Source organism: Nilaparvata lugens, chromosome 3, assembly GCF_014356525.2.
Source record: "Nilaparvata lugens isolate BPH chromosome 3, ASM1435652v1, whole genome shotgun sequence".
NCBI lineage: Eukaryota > Metazoa > Arthropoda > Insecta > Hemiptera > Delphacidae > Nilaparvata > Nilaparvata lugens.
Window position 1 is genome coordinate 53142423 of NC_052506.1, and position 20022 is coordinate 53162444.

Below are 20022 nucleotides of genomic sequence, written 5' to 3' on the forward strand. Positions count from 1 at the left end.
TATCCAAGGCATGTCTTCCTTCACACACGTTGTGTGCTTGTGCGCGGCGTGGAGAGCAGTTGTCCGTGCTATTCTAATTCAAAGTTGCTTGGGCTACACCTGTAGCCCGCGCGAGAATTAAACAATCTAAATCGTGTTCGTTTGAGCAATGAGGATATTTAGGCTGCTTTGAAAGCCATTGATGATGACCCAGATGTTATTCTAAATGACAGCAGCGACGAGGAAGTAGCTGTGACGGACTCCCAGGAATTTCAGAGTAATTCATCAGATGAAACAGGCAAATATGTGCCACTAGCTAACTTTTATCACGCTAAGGACAAGGATAAAAATTTGATGAAGTGAAAAAAGGCTCGCAATGCTCCTTATGGATTGATTGACTTGAAATTTTACATAAAGATTCTTTATTAACCGAGGATGGTTATAGGTCTATTTTCAATTTCCCAATATTTTATTACAACATTTTTTTCAGTTTGTAAAGTTTTAAAATAGACAAGGCGGAACACAGGTTATCTGCTAAAGTGCGAGATAAATTACTTTTAACATGAAGAGGAGAAACCCATTTCTCCCTCCACAGTTTGTAGCGTAGACATAGACGGACATCCTGCGCACAATTGGATGCGCCGTGTCATTTTGCTTCATGTTCTTGTGATGAAAACATCTCTGTAACATACACAAACCAATTTACCTGCTGACCAGTTCACTACTTTTGGAACGTTGCCAGCAATAGATGGAGGGGAGTGTTGCCGCGTCGCGTTACAAAGCTCTCACACAGACACAAAAGAAGGAGAATGCTTCTAGGTAGTGGGAGTGATTAGTGGAGGATAGAGCATCGGACCTCTCCGTCTTTGAGAAAGAGCCGTGTTAAAAACAATTTATCTCGCACTTTAGTAATAAATAACTACTATGCTGAGGCATGTGTGGATCGCATATCGACATTGCCTCCACAAGGTCTGCGCGTGAGGCTTGCCTCAAACGAATCTGTGCGCTCGTCGGTACTGGGCCATAAGGAAGTCAGTTGCGGTAGATAGATGCTTGTCATAATGACATGACTTGGTTAAATGTAAATAATAATCCCTGTGAAGTAAAAGTCTGTCATGTTAATTAAGTTTAAAATAGTTCTTTGGAATTTGTCGTTTGCGTTTTGAGTATTTATTTGCTGCAACTAAAATTATTTAAAACATGGAAGCCGTTCCAAGGCTGCCCATGATCTCATTTGAGCTGAAAGCCAGCCCGGAATCTACAGAATTTGATAAACTTTACCAGGTAGGCTAGTCCTGATACATTTTTTATTAATCAATGAAAACTGTAAATATTTCAACACAACACTAATTATAAAATAGCAATCTTACCCTTCAGAGATTTGTAATAAAATTTTATCGTAGCCTAAATATTAATATGCTGCTTCAGATAACCTAATTATTTTTTATCCTAGGCCCCAGGCTAGAATACTATAATAAAGTATGATATTAAGGTCTGTTCACGTTACAGTAAAAAATATGGGTGTAAGTAGATTTCAATAAGATATTTTAATATCTTATCATTTTTACTGGCACATTTGTTAGCAGCTAGGCAAATAACCTAACCTAGTTGATAACCTAAAAATATATACCGAAAAAGGTATAAGATAATTATTAATAAATTTTTATATGTATATAAATGAATGTCTGTGTGTTACTTTGTTTGCTTGTTCTCTTTAGACTTGAAATCTACTTGACAGAACGGCATTAAACTAGGGAATATGTTGTGTGAATATTGGGTACGGTATGGTTTCTGACCAGAAATTTTTAATAGGTGGGCTATAACAATTTTCTATTAATCCATTTCACAGACCAATGTTTTCAAAATTGTCGGCCGAGTGGCTACCGAAGGACGGGAAGATGGACATGATGATTAGTTGAGAAGATGAGCATGAAGATAATAGTTGATTAAGTAGCAGATGTAAATAATGATTCCTTAGAAGGCCTTTACAAATAATAATCCTAGTAGTTCTTTGAACAGTAGACCTCGCGCAGCATCCTCTAATACTGTCCATCAGAGTGAATTATGTCCAGTCCTGAGATGTCGGCAAGATATCGGTGTGTAAACAGCTAATGGCTGTTTGGGTTGTTGTAACAACAATAATAATCAATATTATTATAATTATTAGCATTGCAACAGCTTACCAAGTTGAAAGCAGAGAAAAGTCGGGAGAAAATAATATGAAGATAACTTCGAGTTATCAATTGCATGTATCATCGCTTGCAATTAATAGGCCACACGACAGCTGATTTTTTACCAAATTACATTGAAATATTGATATTGCATGCAATTAATAATCCACTCGACAGATGCTTTATGTTGAATAATTCTACAGTCTGATTTTACGGTAATATTGACGTTCGAAGGAGACTCCTTTTTCTTTCGTATTATCCTTAAAATACAAAACTTCAAAAAACACCATACATACATCGACGCAAAATTCAAAAAGAAACTACCTGTAAAATTTTATGAAAATCTATTGCTGCGTTTGGCCATAAATGCGGAACATATAAACATATAAAAATAAATGCAAAACCGTCGACTTGAATCTTAAACCTCACTTTGCTCGCTTAATTATCACTCCCCTATCATTGAGAAACTGGAAAATGTTGGAAAAAATTATGCACTCTTGAAAGAGTCTTTTCTCAAGAAAGAGAGTTGTTCATATTGCATTCATTAATTACTGAAGAATGACAGAATAATTTACAATGATTTTTTAAATTTAGTTTAGCTTATATTCATCCTAAAATGGAAGATGGAAAGAATATTGAATTTTGTGTGATTCATCGTATATCGCATATTTCCTGGACCATCTATTGACAATTAACAACTATGAACGCATTAAATTCATCTTTGAACCACTGATTTAACCTATCTATTTTTTTAAAATTCAACACTACTGATATTATATTACTACCAATTGATTGAGAAGAATACGTTATAAATGTGATAAGATGTTATGTTGTGAATAATAAATGCTGCATGACTAAGCTCATAGGAATTCCAATAATAACTCATTATTATTATTATTATTATTGAGATGTAAATGAAAATATTGATTGTCAGATAAATTCAAAGATTCACAAAATAAAGTTAGCCTATGTGTGACATGAGATAGGCCTACATTGACTTTTTGGCGGTACTAAGTTCACCAGGCAAGCTATTAAATAATAAATTATTATTAAGCCTTTTTCATATATATATATATATATATATATATATATATATATATATATATATATATATATATTTAGGTTATCAACTCACTTAATAATATTGTAATGTTGCAAGTTTTAAAGAATTAACTTATAAGGTAGTCAATAAAACGTTTTTGAGATTCTTTATTTAACTGAATATAATAATAAATAACCTACTTGATAACATTTTACTACAATATTTACCTCTTATGATGTTCCGTAGAAGGTAGGCCTATTCCCGTTGGTTAAAAACTTATTTTAGGCTATTTTCTATTATTTTTTTATGTATTGAATTGATTCTAGTTATTTTACTCTTAGTTAATTTTTTTTTAAAATTCCTAATATTGTTGTTATTATTATTTACTGTATGCTATTATTATTATTATTTAGAACTCTTTATCCAGACACTCATTCTTCTATGTGGAGGAAAGGTTTTTTGAGTGTATTTTCTCTTTCAATTCGTGAATAAATTTATTTGTTGGCATGTTTGATTTTTTTATTCCAGTTTACTAGTAGTTCTGTGAACAGTAGACCTCACGCAGTTTTCTCATCCACAAGTATCTGGTGTCTTCTGTTTACCGGCTACTCCAGACTGCATCTGTGTAATGCATTCAATGAATAATCCACTTGTCAGCTGATTGATTATGTATAAATTCTATAGTCTGATTAATCCTATCTTCAGAGTAGATTATAAATTATACTAGCTGGCCCGGCGAACGTCGTACCGCCAAAAATCATGAAATACATGTATATATCTGACAGTCAATATTTTCATTCACATCTCAATACGGATTTCCTGTGTGCTTAGTCATGCAGCATAATAAATATTATTCGGAAAACATATTCTTCTCAATCAATTGGTAGTAATATTATATATATCAGTAAAGTGTAGAATTGAAAAAAATAGATAGTTTAACAGTGTTTCAAATATGAATTTAATGCGTTCATAGTTGTTGATTGTTGATAGATGGTCCAGGAAATATGCGATATACGATGAATTACACAGAATTCTATCTTTCAATTATTCTTTCCATTTTCCATTTTAGGATGGGTATCAGCTAAGCTAAATTTAAAAAAATTGTAAATCATTCTGTCATTCTTCAGTTATTAATGAATGCAATATGAGCAACTCTCTTCCATGTGGTGAATTATTTTTTTCCAACATTTTAAAATTTCTCATTGATTGGAGACTGATAATTATTTGTATAGGTCTTCTTAGGAACCATTATCTACAGCTGGTACCAATCAACTACACTTTAACTCCAAACTACAGTATTAATACCAGTACACAATTTATCGACAAAAACACGTTCTCCTGATTATTTGATACTATCATCACTTTACTCTTCTCAATGTTGACAACCATTCCTTTATCTCTTATCGCACTACACCATTCTGTTACAGCATTTTGTAGATCTCTTTGAGTTTTAGCTATTAGCAAGATATCGTCTGCATATATCAGTGCTTGAACGTATACTGGGCGGAGGTTGCGCTTTCCAATCTTGCTTCGAGTCGTTCTTCTCTTGCACATTTTTATTATTTGATCCATCAGTACTATGAATAGAAGTGGGCTTAGACTGTCGCCTTGTTTGATACCTTTATCTATTTTGAATTCTCTAGATGCAGCACCTCCTATTCTCACTACCCCTCTGACATTACTGTACAGGCTTTTAATTCTTTTGGTAAGTTCAGGTGACACACCTGCTTCACTGAGGGCATCCCAAAGGCACTGTCTACATACGGTGTCGAAAGCTGCTTTCAAATCTAAGAAGGCAATATATGTTTGACCAGCTCGGCTCAATCTGTTATCCATGACTTGTCTTATTGTAAACATATGATCACTAGTCTGATGATCCCTTCTAAAGGCTGCCTGTTCCTCTTCCAGCCCATCCTCCACCTCTACTCTCAGTCTTCTTTCTAGTATTCTAGAGTAGATTTCCAGCAATACTGATGACAGGCAGATGGCTCTGTAATTCTCACATTTTACTGTGCTACCTTTCTTGTGCATGGGGATAATAACGTTCTTCTCCCATTCTGAGGGAATTTTTGCATAGTGCCAGATATCATTACAAAGATGCCATATCCATTCAGCCACATCCTGTCCACCAAATTTTATTAGTTCTGGGGTAACATCATCATATCCAGCTGCCTTACCTAATTTCAGACCAGAAATCGCGCTTTGAACTTCCTGGAGGGATATCTGCACCTCATTTTGTTGTTGTTCTTCCACATTATGATCATTATCACTCTCAGTGGGTCTTTCCTCTTCCTTGAATGTCTTCTCATAGAAACTCCTCCATACTTGTAGCACCTCATTCAAATCAGATTTTACCCTTCCTTCTTCGTCAACTACACTTCTCACTCGCTTTCCATACTTTCCTCGTAGAGCTCGAACTGTATGCCAAAACTTATTACTCCTTGTTTGATAATTTTCCCCAATTTCCTTTCCAAATTATTCCCATGACTCCAACTTAGCCTTTCTCACTTCTTGTTTGGACTCATTCCGTTCCTGTACATATTCATTCCAATCCTCTGCACTCTTGCTTCTATAAAACTTTTTCCAAGCTTCTTTTTTAAGCCTAATCTTCTCTTTCAAAGAATCATTCCACCACTTGGTTCTTTTAACATGTTCTCCAACCATTGTCATTCCACAAACATTTTCTGCCACTTTTAACAATGTATTCTTTAATAGGTACCATCTTCATTCAATATTCTCTTCTGATTCTCCATGAATTTGCTCTTCCTTCCTTCTAAGCTCCTCCATTATTGTCTTTGATATTCTCTTCTTTTCTCTGTCTTCCTCAATTCCATCACTTTGATTTTCCTATACTTCGGTGACTTACACTTCTTTGGGGGTTTTATTCTTGTTCCCATGATCACAAGTTTGTGCTTTGTACTAAGTTCGGCACTTCTGTACACCCTAACATCAGTCACTGCATATCTAAAATGCCTTGTATATACAAAGTAATCTATAGCACTCTTGACTCCTCTGCTGTGTGACTCAAATGTGATTTTGTGAATATTTTTGTTAGGGTAGAAGGAATTGCCAACCAGAAGATCATTGTCTATACAAAATTCCAGCATTCTCTTGCCACTGCCGTTCAAAATCGACTCAGCTCCTTGCTTCCCCAAACATCCATGACCGATTGTACATCCATGACCGATTGTGATGTCATTACCCACTCTTGCATTCCAGTCTCCCACTATGATTATGTGCTCTGCATATTGTCGTGCCTTATCTACTGTTTCCTGTAGTGCTAGGTAGAAAGTCTCTCTTTCCAACTCAGCAGAATCATCTGTAGGAGCATATATTTGTATAAGTGACCTTTTCTTTGAGATCCAAGTTTGCAGAAATTATCCTTGAGTTGACTGCATTCCATCTTACAATTCGTTAGAAATACTCTCCACTGAATATAATTCCCACTCCTTCTTTCGCTCTACTGTTCATTTCCACCCCAGAATACAAGAGAGTGTATCCCTTATCTAGAGCCATCTCACCACGTCCCTTCTTTTTTGTTTCACTCAGACCCAGTATCTTCAATTTGTATTTCTCCATCTCATCGACCACTTCACACTCTTTCCCTGCAATAGAAGTAACATTCCATGTACCAAAAATCGAAATTTGTTTCTTTTCCAAGCTTTTCCTGAGTTCCGGTCCGTTTCTCTTTCTTATTTGACTCTGAATAAATTTTTGCTCGTTCAATGTGGGTTATTAGCCCTCCATGAACTAGTTAGGTGGAGGGGCCGCCTCCTCATGGGGTCCCAACAACCGTTTGTGAAATCAGATTTCACAAGTGAGAAAGGAAATTAGAAAGAAGAAGTAAAGCCGCCTAAACACACGCTGTCCCCGGACACACGACCCCCCCGCCGCTGCCGAAAGTGTAATTTCCCACTTTCAAATCTTCTCGGCATCTTCTGGCTACAGCGGCGGTCATCTTTAAATACTTGATTTTGTTATCATTGACCATAATACCTATATCGCATCCTGCTTTTTCCAAAGTCGAGAATACATCTTTCAGTGTATTTATGTTCCGGGCAACCAGGAGTATATCGTCAGCGTAAGCATGGACCTGTTTGGACTCATATGTTATGTTCCCCTTAGGATCTATTTCGTGTACCACACCTTGTGTAGATTGAACAGCAATGCTGACAGTGCATCTCCCTGTCTTACGCCTTTAGTGACGTGGAAACCTCTACTTAATTTACCTTCTACCATGACTCTGGCCATGTTTCTTTTTCATTGTCATCCTAGTAAGGCGGATGAGCTTTCTGGGAAAACCAAAACTCTCAAGCACATTCAACAGCTTATCATTGTCTATGGAATCAAAGGCCATTCTGTAATCCACAAACAACATGTGCAGGTCTATTATATTCGGTGCATTTTTCCATGACCTGTCGGACTGAGAAGATTTGATCTGTTGTTCCTCTCCCGATTCGGAAACCGCATTGGTATTCTCCTACAATTCTGCCAGGGTGCTCATTCTTTTCAATAATATGGTTGAGAATATTATTTGTAGTCTACATTTAACAAAGTAATTCCTCTGTAGTTATTGCAGATTTAATGTCACCTTTTTTGTTAATTGGAAAAATCATGCTCATGCACCACTCTTCAGGTATGGTTTCTCCATTCCATAAAATCTTCCTTATAATGTGAAAGAGCTGCTTCATCAAAGGTTCTCCTCCATACTTCAGCAACTCCGCTGGTATGTGGTCTGTGCCTGTGGCTTTCCCATTCCTTTGTTTCATTGTTGCATATACTAGTTCTTCCCATGTTGGCTCTTCTACCCACATATCAGCAGATTGATACTTTGGTATCTAAGTGTCTTCAGGTGCTGTTTGTGGATTATTCTGTAATAAGTCTTCAAAATGTTCCGCCCATCTCTCTAATATATTCTGCTCTTCAGTTAGTGTTTGTCCATTTTTATCCTTACATTTATGCTTGTTTTTGTATGGAATCCTTTTTCTAGCCTTTTGAATGCTTGGTAAAATTTCCTTGTCTCATTTTGTTGATTCAAATTTTCTATTTGTTCAATCTGCTTTTTGAGGTATTCTCGCTTCTTTTTACTTTCCTTGCCCTATTACCATAGGTAATGAAAGTATTCCTTTCAAAAAAATTTAAGGTACCCTAATTTCATGTTTTCTATACGTTTCATTACTTTCCTTGCCCTATTACCATAGGTAAGGAAAGTATTGCTTTCAAAAAAAAATTTAAGGTACCCTAATTTCATGTTTTCTATACGTTTCAAGGTCCCCTGAGTCCAAAAACATGATTTTTGGGTGTTGGTCTGTGTGTGTGTGTGTGTGTGTGTCTGTGTGTGTCTGTGAACACGACAACTCCATTCCTAATTAACCGATTGACTTGAAATTTTAAACTTAAGGTCCTTATACCATGAGGATCCGACAATAAGACATTCAATAAAATTCAATTCAAAATGGCGGATAATGGCTAAAAAACCATATTTTTTAATGTTTTCTCGAAAACGGCTCTAACGACTTTCTTCAAATTTATATCCTAGATAGCTACTTATAAGCCCTATAAACTGACATGAGTCTCATTTCTGGGAAAATTGCAGGAGCTCCGTAATATTCCTGAGAAGAATGAATTTTGTTAAATTTCAATCACGATTTTCTCAAAAATGACTTGACCGATTTTTTTCAAATTTATACCCTGTATAGTTATTTATCAGCTCTATTAACTGGCATGAGTCTCCTCCCTGGGAAACTAACAGGGGGTCCACCCCATCCCTGAGAAATTTACTTTGTAACCTCCTTCTCGTGCGTGAGGTAGGTAGGTAGAGCAGTTTATTCAAAAGAACACATGTCGATATTTTATTTCTAGAACAGCTGTTTTGACAACTTTTAAAAAATCATCAAATTTAATAATTCAAACAAAGGAAAAAGTACTCTGAAAACAATAACAATAGTATAATCATAGTTTTAATTATTTAGCCGCCAATCGGCATAATGTTATTCCCCGAAGTTATCCTCTTTTAAGAATGAGGCTTATAGATCAATGGGCAAGGAAAGTTGTGTGAGTGTACCACACCAGATTTTTTCTTATGATAGCCTTGGCTTTTCTCCTGCTCTCTTTGTAGCTGTCTCCACGTTTTGTCTGGTTCTTCTCTGCAGCACCGCCAGTCTATCTCGATTTCTCTTATCAATTGCGTGTCTGCAGTGTTCATCAAACCATTCATCATTTCTCTTACTTCCTTTAAAACCAATTCTATTCTTGGCTGCTTTTACAATTGACTCTTTACATTTTGCCAACAGTCTTCATCATTATATCCTTGTGCCTTCTCATGTCTAATAGCATCTCAATTCTGTTCAACCTTTTCCTGGTATTTTTTCTCAATTTCTTCGCTCTTTAGTGCCTCCAAATTCCATTTCTGTTGCTTTCCTCTTCTATAATTTTCTATTACTGTACTGATATCTTTTCTGCGACTTTGGCTAACACTGCAAAATGGTCAGATTCGCAGTTTGGTCCTCTGATAGTCCTCACATCAGTTACTGATGTTACATGCTTTTTGGACACAAGTATGTTATCTATTTGTTTTACAAGCTCGGATCCTGAGATCTGACATGTTCCTTTGTGGATCTTTTTGTGCTCAAATTGTGTGCTTACAATTTTCAAATCTTCTTGTGCAGTAAACTCAGCTAGGAGGATACCATTCCCATTAGTCTCATCGTGGAGTGTGCCTTTTCCTGCTAATCCATTGAGGAAATCTTCTTTTCTTATTTGAGCATTAAAGTCACCAAGCAAAATTTTCATGTTAAGGTGCGTACATACTTTCGCTCTGCTCCGCAACCGAACGTCACTCGAGCAGATCGATTGATGATCGACCGGGGAGCAAGAGTGGAACGCGAGAAGAGCTAACATCTTCTGTAACGTTCATGATCGGTGCGACTGCAGAGCGGGGGCGGAGGGACTGCGGAGCGATGGAGGAACGAGGGCGGAGCGTGCGCGGAGCGGGTTGGAGGCGCGTATATCTGTACGCAGCTTTATACCTAGGAATTTTTCCACAGATCTGACTTAAATCCTCTTAGAATTCAATTATCTCTTCATCTGTGGCAGCTTCGGTTGGTGCATAGGCGGCTATAAGCGTTATATTTCTAAAATGCCCTTTCAATCTCATTTTGCACAGTCTGGCATTTACGGGTTCAAAATCGAGTAGCCTTTTTCTTGTTTTGGCATTTATCATGAAACCAGTTCCTTTCTGTCCAGATCTGTCATCAGGGCCACTGTATAGCATGCTAAACTCTTTCTTGTCAATCCTTCCTGATCCTGCCCATCTGATCTCTTGCAGTCCTATAATGTCTAGGTTATACTTCGCTCCTTCCTGGGCAATCTCCATCGTTTTTCCTGCCTGCAGCATGGTTCTAACGTTCCATGTTGCTACCTTTAATAAATGTTTCCGTTTCCATAATCTTATACAGGGTGATTCATAATTATGGTAAAATAATTTAATACGTGATAGTAGAGGTAAAAATAAGAAAAAAGTTGTTATAAACATATATCCATAAACGCTTCATTAGCAAGCTATACAGGGTAAAAGATTTCGCCCGGAATTCAGTTCCTCTGGTGAAATACACCGATGCTGAATTGTTCGGGGCTAGTTTTTGGAGAACTTATGCTAGATTCTTATGGAAAAATATCTGAAAAATTGAATAAAACTAGTCTGGAAGCTTTAGTGTGAGTAGTTTTTGAGAAAAAAGTTGAAATATGCAAAAAATCTAAGTAGAAAAACACAGACTTCTACGTTTGATGCCCAATAACTTTCTTTAATGACCAGTAAACAAATAATTTTTCGCAATAAAAGTAGTAGAGAATTTAATTCTGAAAAGAATTATGTAAGCTGTGTAAACTAAATCCAAATAAAAGTTGAATAAAATGTATTCGTATGTGGTACATTACACCACAAAAAATTGCTGTTTTATGAGGAGAGAACTAATAACTCATACGTTGTAGCTGATTGCAAATAAAATATTCGTTTTTTTGAAAAGTTTTTTTTATATGAAAGTAGCAAATCTAAATGACATTAAACTTATACCAAAAGACTAGTAGATCATGCCATTAAGCCTGGGAGGAAGCTCGAACAGGAGTAGATGATCTCCTATGATTCCTGCCCAAATGTTTACTGAAAACCGATGTTGTGGAAGATTAAGATTGATGGCATGAGGATTCTCAGCTGCCCAAATATGATGGTTGTGGACGTTAACGATAGCTGTTCTTGTAAAGTGTGCCTCGTCGGTAAATAAAACGGTTGTTAAAAAGTTTGGGTGAACAAGTTTTACTAAAAACCATCGGCAAATACCAGCACGGAGAATACAGTCTCGTGACAATAGAGTAAGAACTTTCTGGAGGTGGTATGGATGTAATTGTTGCTTTTTAGTATCCTCCAAATAATAGATTGATTGACATTAAACTGCACTGACAGTTCTCTTGTGCTCTTCTCTGGATATTCATAAATTTCATTAAGAACTTGTTCTTCTAACTCAACAGTCATAGTAGATCGGGGTCTGCCTGCATAAATGTGCTCTTTGGATATCAAAAAATCTGTTTTAGACAGACGTTGATGAATAGTGGCAAAAAACCTTGAACTTGAACATACTCGGTTAGGAAAGTTCTCTTGATACAAACGTCTTGCTTCAGTACTATTACAGTAGTGTCCCATTCCATACATTAAATGCATGTTAGCTAATTCGGAATGTCTAAAATTACCTGCCATTTTTTAAAAAGTTAACACTTAACACAAAAGCAAAGTGAAATGGTTACAAATAACTGGTTAATAGATTAAACAAAAAACACAGCGTGGTTACAGTAGGCCTAACTTACAATTTGTTTTTTTTTGTTCAACAGTGAGCTAAAATATTACTGAAAATAATTTTCAGCTGATAAATCCTTTTAAATATTTTCTTGTTAAAAACAAAATAAATCAGCTGTTTTGGAACAGCTGTTATTAAAATCCATGTTTTATTTGCAATCAGCTACAACCTATGAGTTATTAGTTCTCTCCTCATAAAACAGCAAATTTTTGTGGTGTAATGTACTACATAAGAATACATTTTATTCAACTTTTATTTGAATTTAGTTTACACAGTTTACATAATTCTTTTCAGAATTAAATTCTCTACTACTTTTATTGCGAAAAATTATTTGTTTACTGGTCATTAAAGAAAGTTATTGGGCATCAAACGTAGAAGTCTGTGTTTTTCTACTTAGATTTTTTGCATATTTCAATTTTTTTCTCAAAAACTACTCACACTACAGCTTCCAGACTAGTTTTATTCAATTTTTCAGATATTTTTCCATATGAATCCAGCATAAGTTTTTCAAAAACTAGTCCCCGAACAATTCAGCATTGGTGTATTTCACCAGAGGAACTGAATTCCGGGCGAAATCTTCACCCTGTATAGCTCGCTAATGAAGCGTTTATGGATATACGTTTATAACAACTTTTTTTCTTATTTTTACCTCTACTATCACGTATTAAATTATTTTACCATAATTATGAATCACCCTGTATTTTACTTATTTCATTTTTGTTTGTCCGATAATCCAGTACCAATCCGAGGCAAATTTTGAGAATTCGCAGCATGTGTCTTTTTATGGTTTGAGGTCGCTGGCCTCACGCCCAACCCCCAACCTGGAGGACCAGGTGATTTTTTCTGAGTTCCTTCCCTAGCCTTTGACAATCCAATGCCAACTGCAAGGCAGCAGTCAATTTCCTGTTAGGGTTTTGTTCCCTTAGCCTTTGGAGTTCCATTGAATTCCATCTGCAAGGCAGCAGTTTTGTTGCTGGTTCTTGACCGCCCCGGGTATTTCATTTCCCCGGTACCACCTATATCTAGGTGGCATCCCCCTATCCGCCACCTGGGGAGGCGCCCACTAGGAGACCAGCAACTCCCACGGGACTACAAGACTAAATCATATGAAATCCTTCGGAATTTGGAAGGGGAGAACCAGAAGATGTCGAGTGCTCCGAATAAGTATTGGAAATTCTTTGAGCTCTACTTAAAGGAAAGTTATAATGGCTTACCGTTCTGGAGCGAGAAATATGAAATGAAAATCTAGAACGTCGAGCAATGTTATTTATATATATGTTAATTTTAGAAAGCAGGTAGGAAGAATCAATTCTATTATTTAACAGATTGTACAGAAAAACAAGTAATTTAACATCACGTCTCACTTTCAGTGATTTAATATTGAACATACTTCTGAGGGAGTTGGTTGGGTAATGAAAGGGACAGAAAACCCTGTGCTTTTTATAATACATACATCTCAAAAATTTGTTTTGCAAGCGTTCTAGAAGGTGAATCTGTTCATTATGATAAGGATTCCATACTTCGCATGCATACTCTAATAGACTCCTCACAATTGATTTGTATAAGAGTAGCAGAGGTACCACATCAGTGTAGGGCGAGCATGTCCTCAAAATGAAACCCATCTGTTGATTGGCTCTGTTAGCTATGTAATTTATATGTGAATTGAAAGAAAGGTCTAGACTGAATACTACTCCAAGGTCCTTGAACGACTCCACATTTTCCAATGGAATGCCATTTATATAGTATACACCTGCATGAGTGGAGGACTGCCGAGTGAAACTCATGAATTTACATTTATTCACATTCATTTTTAGTCCATTTTCATCACACCATCTAGACAGACTATCAATATCCCTCTGCAAATCATAGCAATCTCTCTGATAATTGATTTCTTTATATAATTTTACACCATCTGCATACAGAAGGCATGAAGATTCACTGATGGTAGATGGTAGATCATTAATGAACAAAAGAAATAGAAATGGACCAAGGTTAGAGCCCTGAGGAACCCCTGATTTACACTCAAAGCATTCTGATTTGAAATTGTGAATCTTGACATACTGTATTCTTGCCTCCAGATAACTCTGTAGAAGATTAACCATTGTTACACAAAATCCTAACACTTTGAGTTTCCGTATCAGAAGTCTATGATTTATGGTGTCAAACGCTTTTGATAGATCTGTAAAAATAACATCTGTACGACCCCCATGATCCAAAATTTGTGAAACCTCACTACTAAAAACTATAAGATTGGACACAGTTGAGCGACCAGGCTGAAATCCATGTTGCTCAGGTGCAATAATCCTCTGACCCTGTTTATAAATAATCGAATACAGTACAGGAGCTTCTCAAAACAATTCAAAATGGATATTGGTCTGTAGTTTTTAATAACATTCCTATTCCCAGACTTGAAAACAGGAGTAACTCTTGCAATCTTCCATTTTGAAGGAAATCTACCCGACCTTAAAGCCAAGTTGAAAATGAATTTTAATGGCTCTAAAAGGACTGCAGCACAGCCCTTGACAATAAAGGTTGGAATCGCATCAGGACCCTCGGAGCAGCCCGACCTCAGCCCATTGATAGCAGACAGAATATCATTGGAGGAAACCATCCCAACTCCCCCATCCAACAATGAGCACCCAGACACCTCTGGAATCCCCATTGGCACATCAGGTGTATCAGCCTCATACACAGATTGAAAGTATTTAGAAAAACCATTAACTATGTCAGCCCCAGAGTAAGACTCTCCGTCCAGTGTCATGGTTGACTCCACAAAAGAAGTTTTTCTTTTTGAATTAACGTATTTCCAGAAATCTTTTACATTATGTCGTATTCCATTTTGAACTCTAATCAAATACGCCTCATAAGATAGCGTAATTCTATTTCTCAGGGATGCGCGTAAAGTTATAAATTTATTATCATGATAAGGCGAAGTCTTTCTCTTTCTAGAGCACTTATTTTTTATTTTCAAATCTGATATGATATCAGGTGTAAACGAAGGAGGATACTTATTATCTGATATATTCAACCTTTCTTCTTTGAGTTTTCTTCTTTGAGTCCTGATTGAGATATGAGTTTTGAACTCTCCTTTGGAATAAATTCATCAGAATTTTTGTGAAGTACTTCATAAAAATTATCTACAGCAGAGTCAACATCACTACAACAAAAAACAGAGTCCCAACTGCAATCGCGGAGTCCGCAATAGAGGCCGAGTTAGACCCCTTGGAATAGTCATACGAATATTCGGGTGAACGATTTGAGTGGAGCTCTGACCGGGCTCTCACCGTATATGAGGCTTCCACACGTAATGCACGGCGATAACAGTCTTGAGGGAGGAGTGGATCATCGCATCTGGCAAGTTGCTTAAAACAATATCCACTGTTCCACCGAGCTCATTTTGCACTGCATTGTAAGAAATTAGATCATAGAATGTCATTAAACGGCAAAGAAATTTTGCTTTACATGAGCCAGAAGAGAGGTCATAAGAATCAGAGCTAATTTCGGGTAAATTGAAACCACCAATAATCATTAAATTTTCATTGAGTTTGCTATTCAAGGATTCAATGTATTAACAGTAACCAAGAAAAACGTTTGAAGGAGTGGAAGGTGGCATATAAACAGCATGTATATATCAAAATATTCAGAATGAAATAGCATTCAGGTTAAAGGATACGTTGAGGAGAGCGAGTTAGAAAAAGGCTTTCTGTAATAATCCTGAGTATAAATCTTATTTCTCAATGAATTGTCCCTCCATGTAAGTACCGTAACTGAAAGTTTTATCAAGTGTGAATATGATTTGTGCTTCTCAACTGTAAGTTACTATACAAAGTTAGTATAGTAACTTACAGTTTAGTTAGTATAATAAGTGAGAAGCCAGTCTAGATCATGCATCGATTTTGTTTTACCAAATGGAAAACAGGTTAAATTTGAATTGTGTTTGTAGGAAGGATCCCTACACAAATATACAGTGCGCTGTGGCAGACATTCGGATTGAGGTGCTTGCTATATTGTACAACATTGGAGCGTTGCACTCGCAGCTGGGTGCTGGCGATGACAGGTCAACAGCTGACGGACTCAAAATGGCCTGCACTCATTTTCAATGTGCGGCGTGGGCTTTCCAGGTAGAATTGCCTCTTCAACTATTGCTAAAATATATAACTGTTTCAAGACAAGCAGCTTTCTCAAAGGACGAAGCGATTGGCTCAGTGGTCGCGCTGATAAGCTATCAATAAGATAAGTTGAGATTCATGTGCCTGCTACTTCCGTTGTAAGAGAGATCAATGAGCTGACTCCTCTGAATATCATAAAAAAAATCAAATCAAAAACAAAATTTTTTATTCACAATACAAACAGTTGAGGGTCCTGCCAAACCCAAAGGTTTTTCGGCGGGTGCCCAGTTACAGGAAAAAAATGAGTTACAAAAGATAAATAAACTTAGACAAAATAAATATTACACTTCAAAGATTTTAAGTAAAAAAATGAAAGAAAACTAATACAAAATGCAAAAACAAAATAAGAAATATACATCAGATTTTGATACAGAATTAATAAAAAAAGGGAAAATAAAAATTTATTAGAAAGGAATGAAATAATAAGGAAAAGGGAAAAATTGTTTTACACAAGTAATAGTACATTTTTATCGTTGAGGCAGGCGGCAGTGACAATAAAAGGAAAATTTTAAAACTTCAGCCAGCAAAAATTGAAAAATTCTAATAATGTAAGCATATGCTGTCATTTTTTACTTGACGTTTCTTAAATTATGTGTACGTTTGTAATATTATTAGTTTTATAAATTGATTGTACTGTTATTATTGAGATATTGAGATACAACATTACATCCTTCTTAGAGTAATCACTCTCAATATGAGATCATTTGTGGGTTCCGGAACCCAGCTTGAGCTGTATGTCCCTCAACTCTCTTAAGCTCTTATCATCCCTCTCATTATGCACAAGCCTAGAGATGAAACTCTTTTATTGCGGATGACGCCCATATGTTCTTGGTTAATGGAAAGTGTGTACCTAGCACGACTAGGTAGTGCTAGCAGACGCCAATAACGGTGCAACGCCGTAGACGTCTCGGCTATCCCGGCCAGCAAACTTTATTGTAGATCAATTAATTATCGATTAAGTGATCCGATAAGGATCACAAGCATTACAAAATTCAAATAAAATTACACGCGCCAGCCCAAAACGTCTTAAATTTAGAGCAATACAATTCGCGGCCACAGGAAAAAAGACTTCGCTGCTGAAAATGAAGGACATTCAACAGTTACACAGTGCATTCTACATGGAGAAAACAAAACAGAGTCAGGATATGCTTCTATTGAAGTACTGTTCTGCAGATTTACCAACTCATTTGCATTCCTCTTTAATTTTGTCGAATGTTAATAAAAAAGTAATTGTTAATTATTACTAAACGAAAATCCAAATTGAATGCTGTAAATCACCCCGAAGATTTCTGCTACTGCAAATATTGACAACAGAGTAAACCTAAGTCTTCGGGGTGAATTACAGCATTTAATTTGGATTTTCGTTTAATGATAATTATTAATTCATTAGCATTTGAATAAATGCAATATCTCAGTAATTTTCATCTGTAAAAAATAATTAGGCCTGACTGTATTTTTATAAGAAAAAAATAAATTTTAAGTATTATAACTGCTGGAGAAGAGAAATAGATTGAAGTTATCTTGAAAATGTCAGCAGTACTTGAAAATAACATGAATGCTTGCCATTCAACTAATGCTGACAGTATGAAGTTAATCTCATTATAGTATATTGTCAACTTTCACAGTTATTATTCTGAACGCAGTCACTCTGAAAACAGTCAAAAGTTTTCACCGACACTTTATCCTTTAAGCTTTGTACTAATAAAAAGCTTTGCAATTGGGATTGACCGTTTTACTCTAACCTATTGTTGGCCAACATTCAAAATTGTCCCCGATTGTCTGAGAATCGGTGTGAAAACAGGCATTGGTAGTGGAATTAACTTCTACTCTTGCAAATCTCTACTCTCCTTACAATCTTCGATCAGTGTTTAATAGGTTTGAATGGTATTAAAAACAGAAATTGCTTAAATATTAAAAAATATTGAAGTAACAGAGGCAGTTCTCTCAATACTGTGGATGTGTGTGTTGCAGCATTTGAAAGATTCTTACCCTCAGTCTCTTGGCGTTGATGTGTGTCCAGACTTGATGCAGTTCATGCAGCAAGTGTGTCTTGCACAAGCTCAGGAATGTATTCTGGAAAAAAGCATGACTGACAATCGTAAAGCAGACATCAGTGGTAAGTCTAGTTCTTTCAAACATAATTCTGTTCTCTCTCAATTTCAGTTCATCACTTTCAAATAAAAATATACTTTAAACACTTATTCATCTCCAATTTCAAATCATAATGTGTTAGAGAAAAATGTTCTTAGTAACTCAACTTACGACAGTCATGAGCGATACACATGTCAGACAAACATTCTTCAAGTACACCTTACCTGAAACAGCACAGTTACGCTACGATGTTTACATCAGTCGAAACAAGTCCAGTCAATGAAGGGTTATAGAGGGAATAGTTTGGAAAACAATTGTTAACCCCGCAGCTCTGTTTAAGGTAGTAAGCAGGTAAACCTAAACCACTCAGCAACAATTGTTCATGTTTCAATGGTTCAGCATGAATGGTTAGCAAACATTTTATCAATTCTTCAATGGCAATAATTATTGTCTATAAAATACATTTTGTATTTTTTTTTTTTAAATAATTTCTTATTTTCTGCTGTGCGCCACTTTTCAATCACAATTTATCAACTGGCCCGAAATTTGTTCAATTTTCAGCCAAGGTAGCAGCTCAGATCGTTGATTATTACAATATGGCTGCAAATGCCTTGTCTCAAACTGGTCTCACTGACGAAGTCCTTATTCTTGAATTGGTCGGAAGTAAATGTTACAAGGTAAGTTGACTTGAATTTCACATAAATAATTTACTGAACCAAATTTACTTTATATACTTCGACATTTTATTCTTCAACAATATTCATTTATAAAATGTTATTCATACAATAGCTTGAATCTATGAAAGAATAAAATGAAATTTCCTCTATTTAACACATATATGAAGGATTTTTGAGGAGTGATAATTAAAATCAAGCAGTTTGTAAGTCAAGCACTAATCAATCTTATTTCGCATATTCCAAGCTGAGTGTTGTGCATTGTATATTTTTTAGACCTAACCAAACAATCATTGAAATATACATCAAATATTTATCGTGATTCGATAATGATGGCTTTGGAATTATTGTAGAAAATTAGAACAAACATTTGATTAGCTTGAAGCAATTGACTTTGATATTTATTCTAATTTGCAGTTAAAATATCCTTTTTAATATTTATATTGATGTACAGTGTGATTCATATGTATGGGAACCCTTCAATAAGTTGGAGACCGTTGTAGATATAATACTGTAACTTTCAGGACGTCGAAAGGTAGAGTATTCGACTAATAATTATCCTGAAAGTTAGTTTTGTATCTACAACAGGCTCTAACTTTTTGAAGGGTTCCCATACATATGACTCACTCTGTATATTATTGATATTGACCGAAGCGAAGCTGAGGTCTTAGTTTCGACTCGATCGGGTTTTGTCTGTTTGTTTGTTTGTACCGCAGTTATAGTCGCAGTTATTGTGCGATTTGGATGAAATTTGGTATGCAAGTTCTTAGTAGCAAGGCGCAGAAACGTATGTGTAACGATTTTTGATAAGACCTCCGGTTTTTTTGTAATTTCAAAAAACCGTAGAAAAAAATGTGTATGTCAAGGTATAAAGGTTAATTTTGTTTTTCTTTTTGTGTAGTTGAGAAGTTGATATTGTGGTAATCATTCATATTGAATGAAAAAGACTAAGAAATTGTCAAAAAACCACATATTTATTGATACTTAGAAAGACCGGTTTCGGTGATTACCCATTGTCAATCTCTGATAAAGACCGAAACCGGTCTTTCT

The 20022-nt window shown here is 35.9% G+C and overlaps 1 protein-coding gene across 1 annotated transcript in view; it reads left to right on the forward strand.

Moving 5' to 3' along the window:
* Nucleotides 1–15797: 15797 nt before the first annotated feature.
* Nucleotides 15798–20022, forward strand: part of LOC111044343 (tyrosine-protein phosphatase non-receptor type 23) — a 50577-nt gene continuing 46352 nt past the window's right edge. The window contains 3 exon segments of the mRNA XM_039424009.1: nucleotides 15798–16159; nucleotides 18179–18323; nucleotides 18860–18975. Of these exon segments, the coding sequence (XP_039279943.1) occupies nucleotides 15947–16159; nucleotides 18179–18323; nucleotides 18860–18975 (474 nt within the window). The 5' untranslated portion in view covers nucleotides 15798–15946.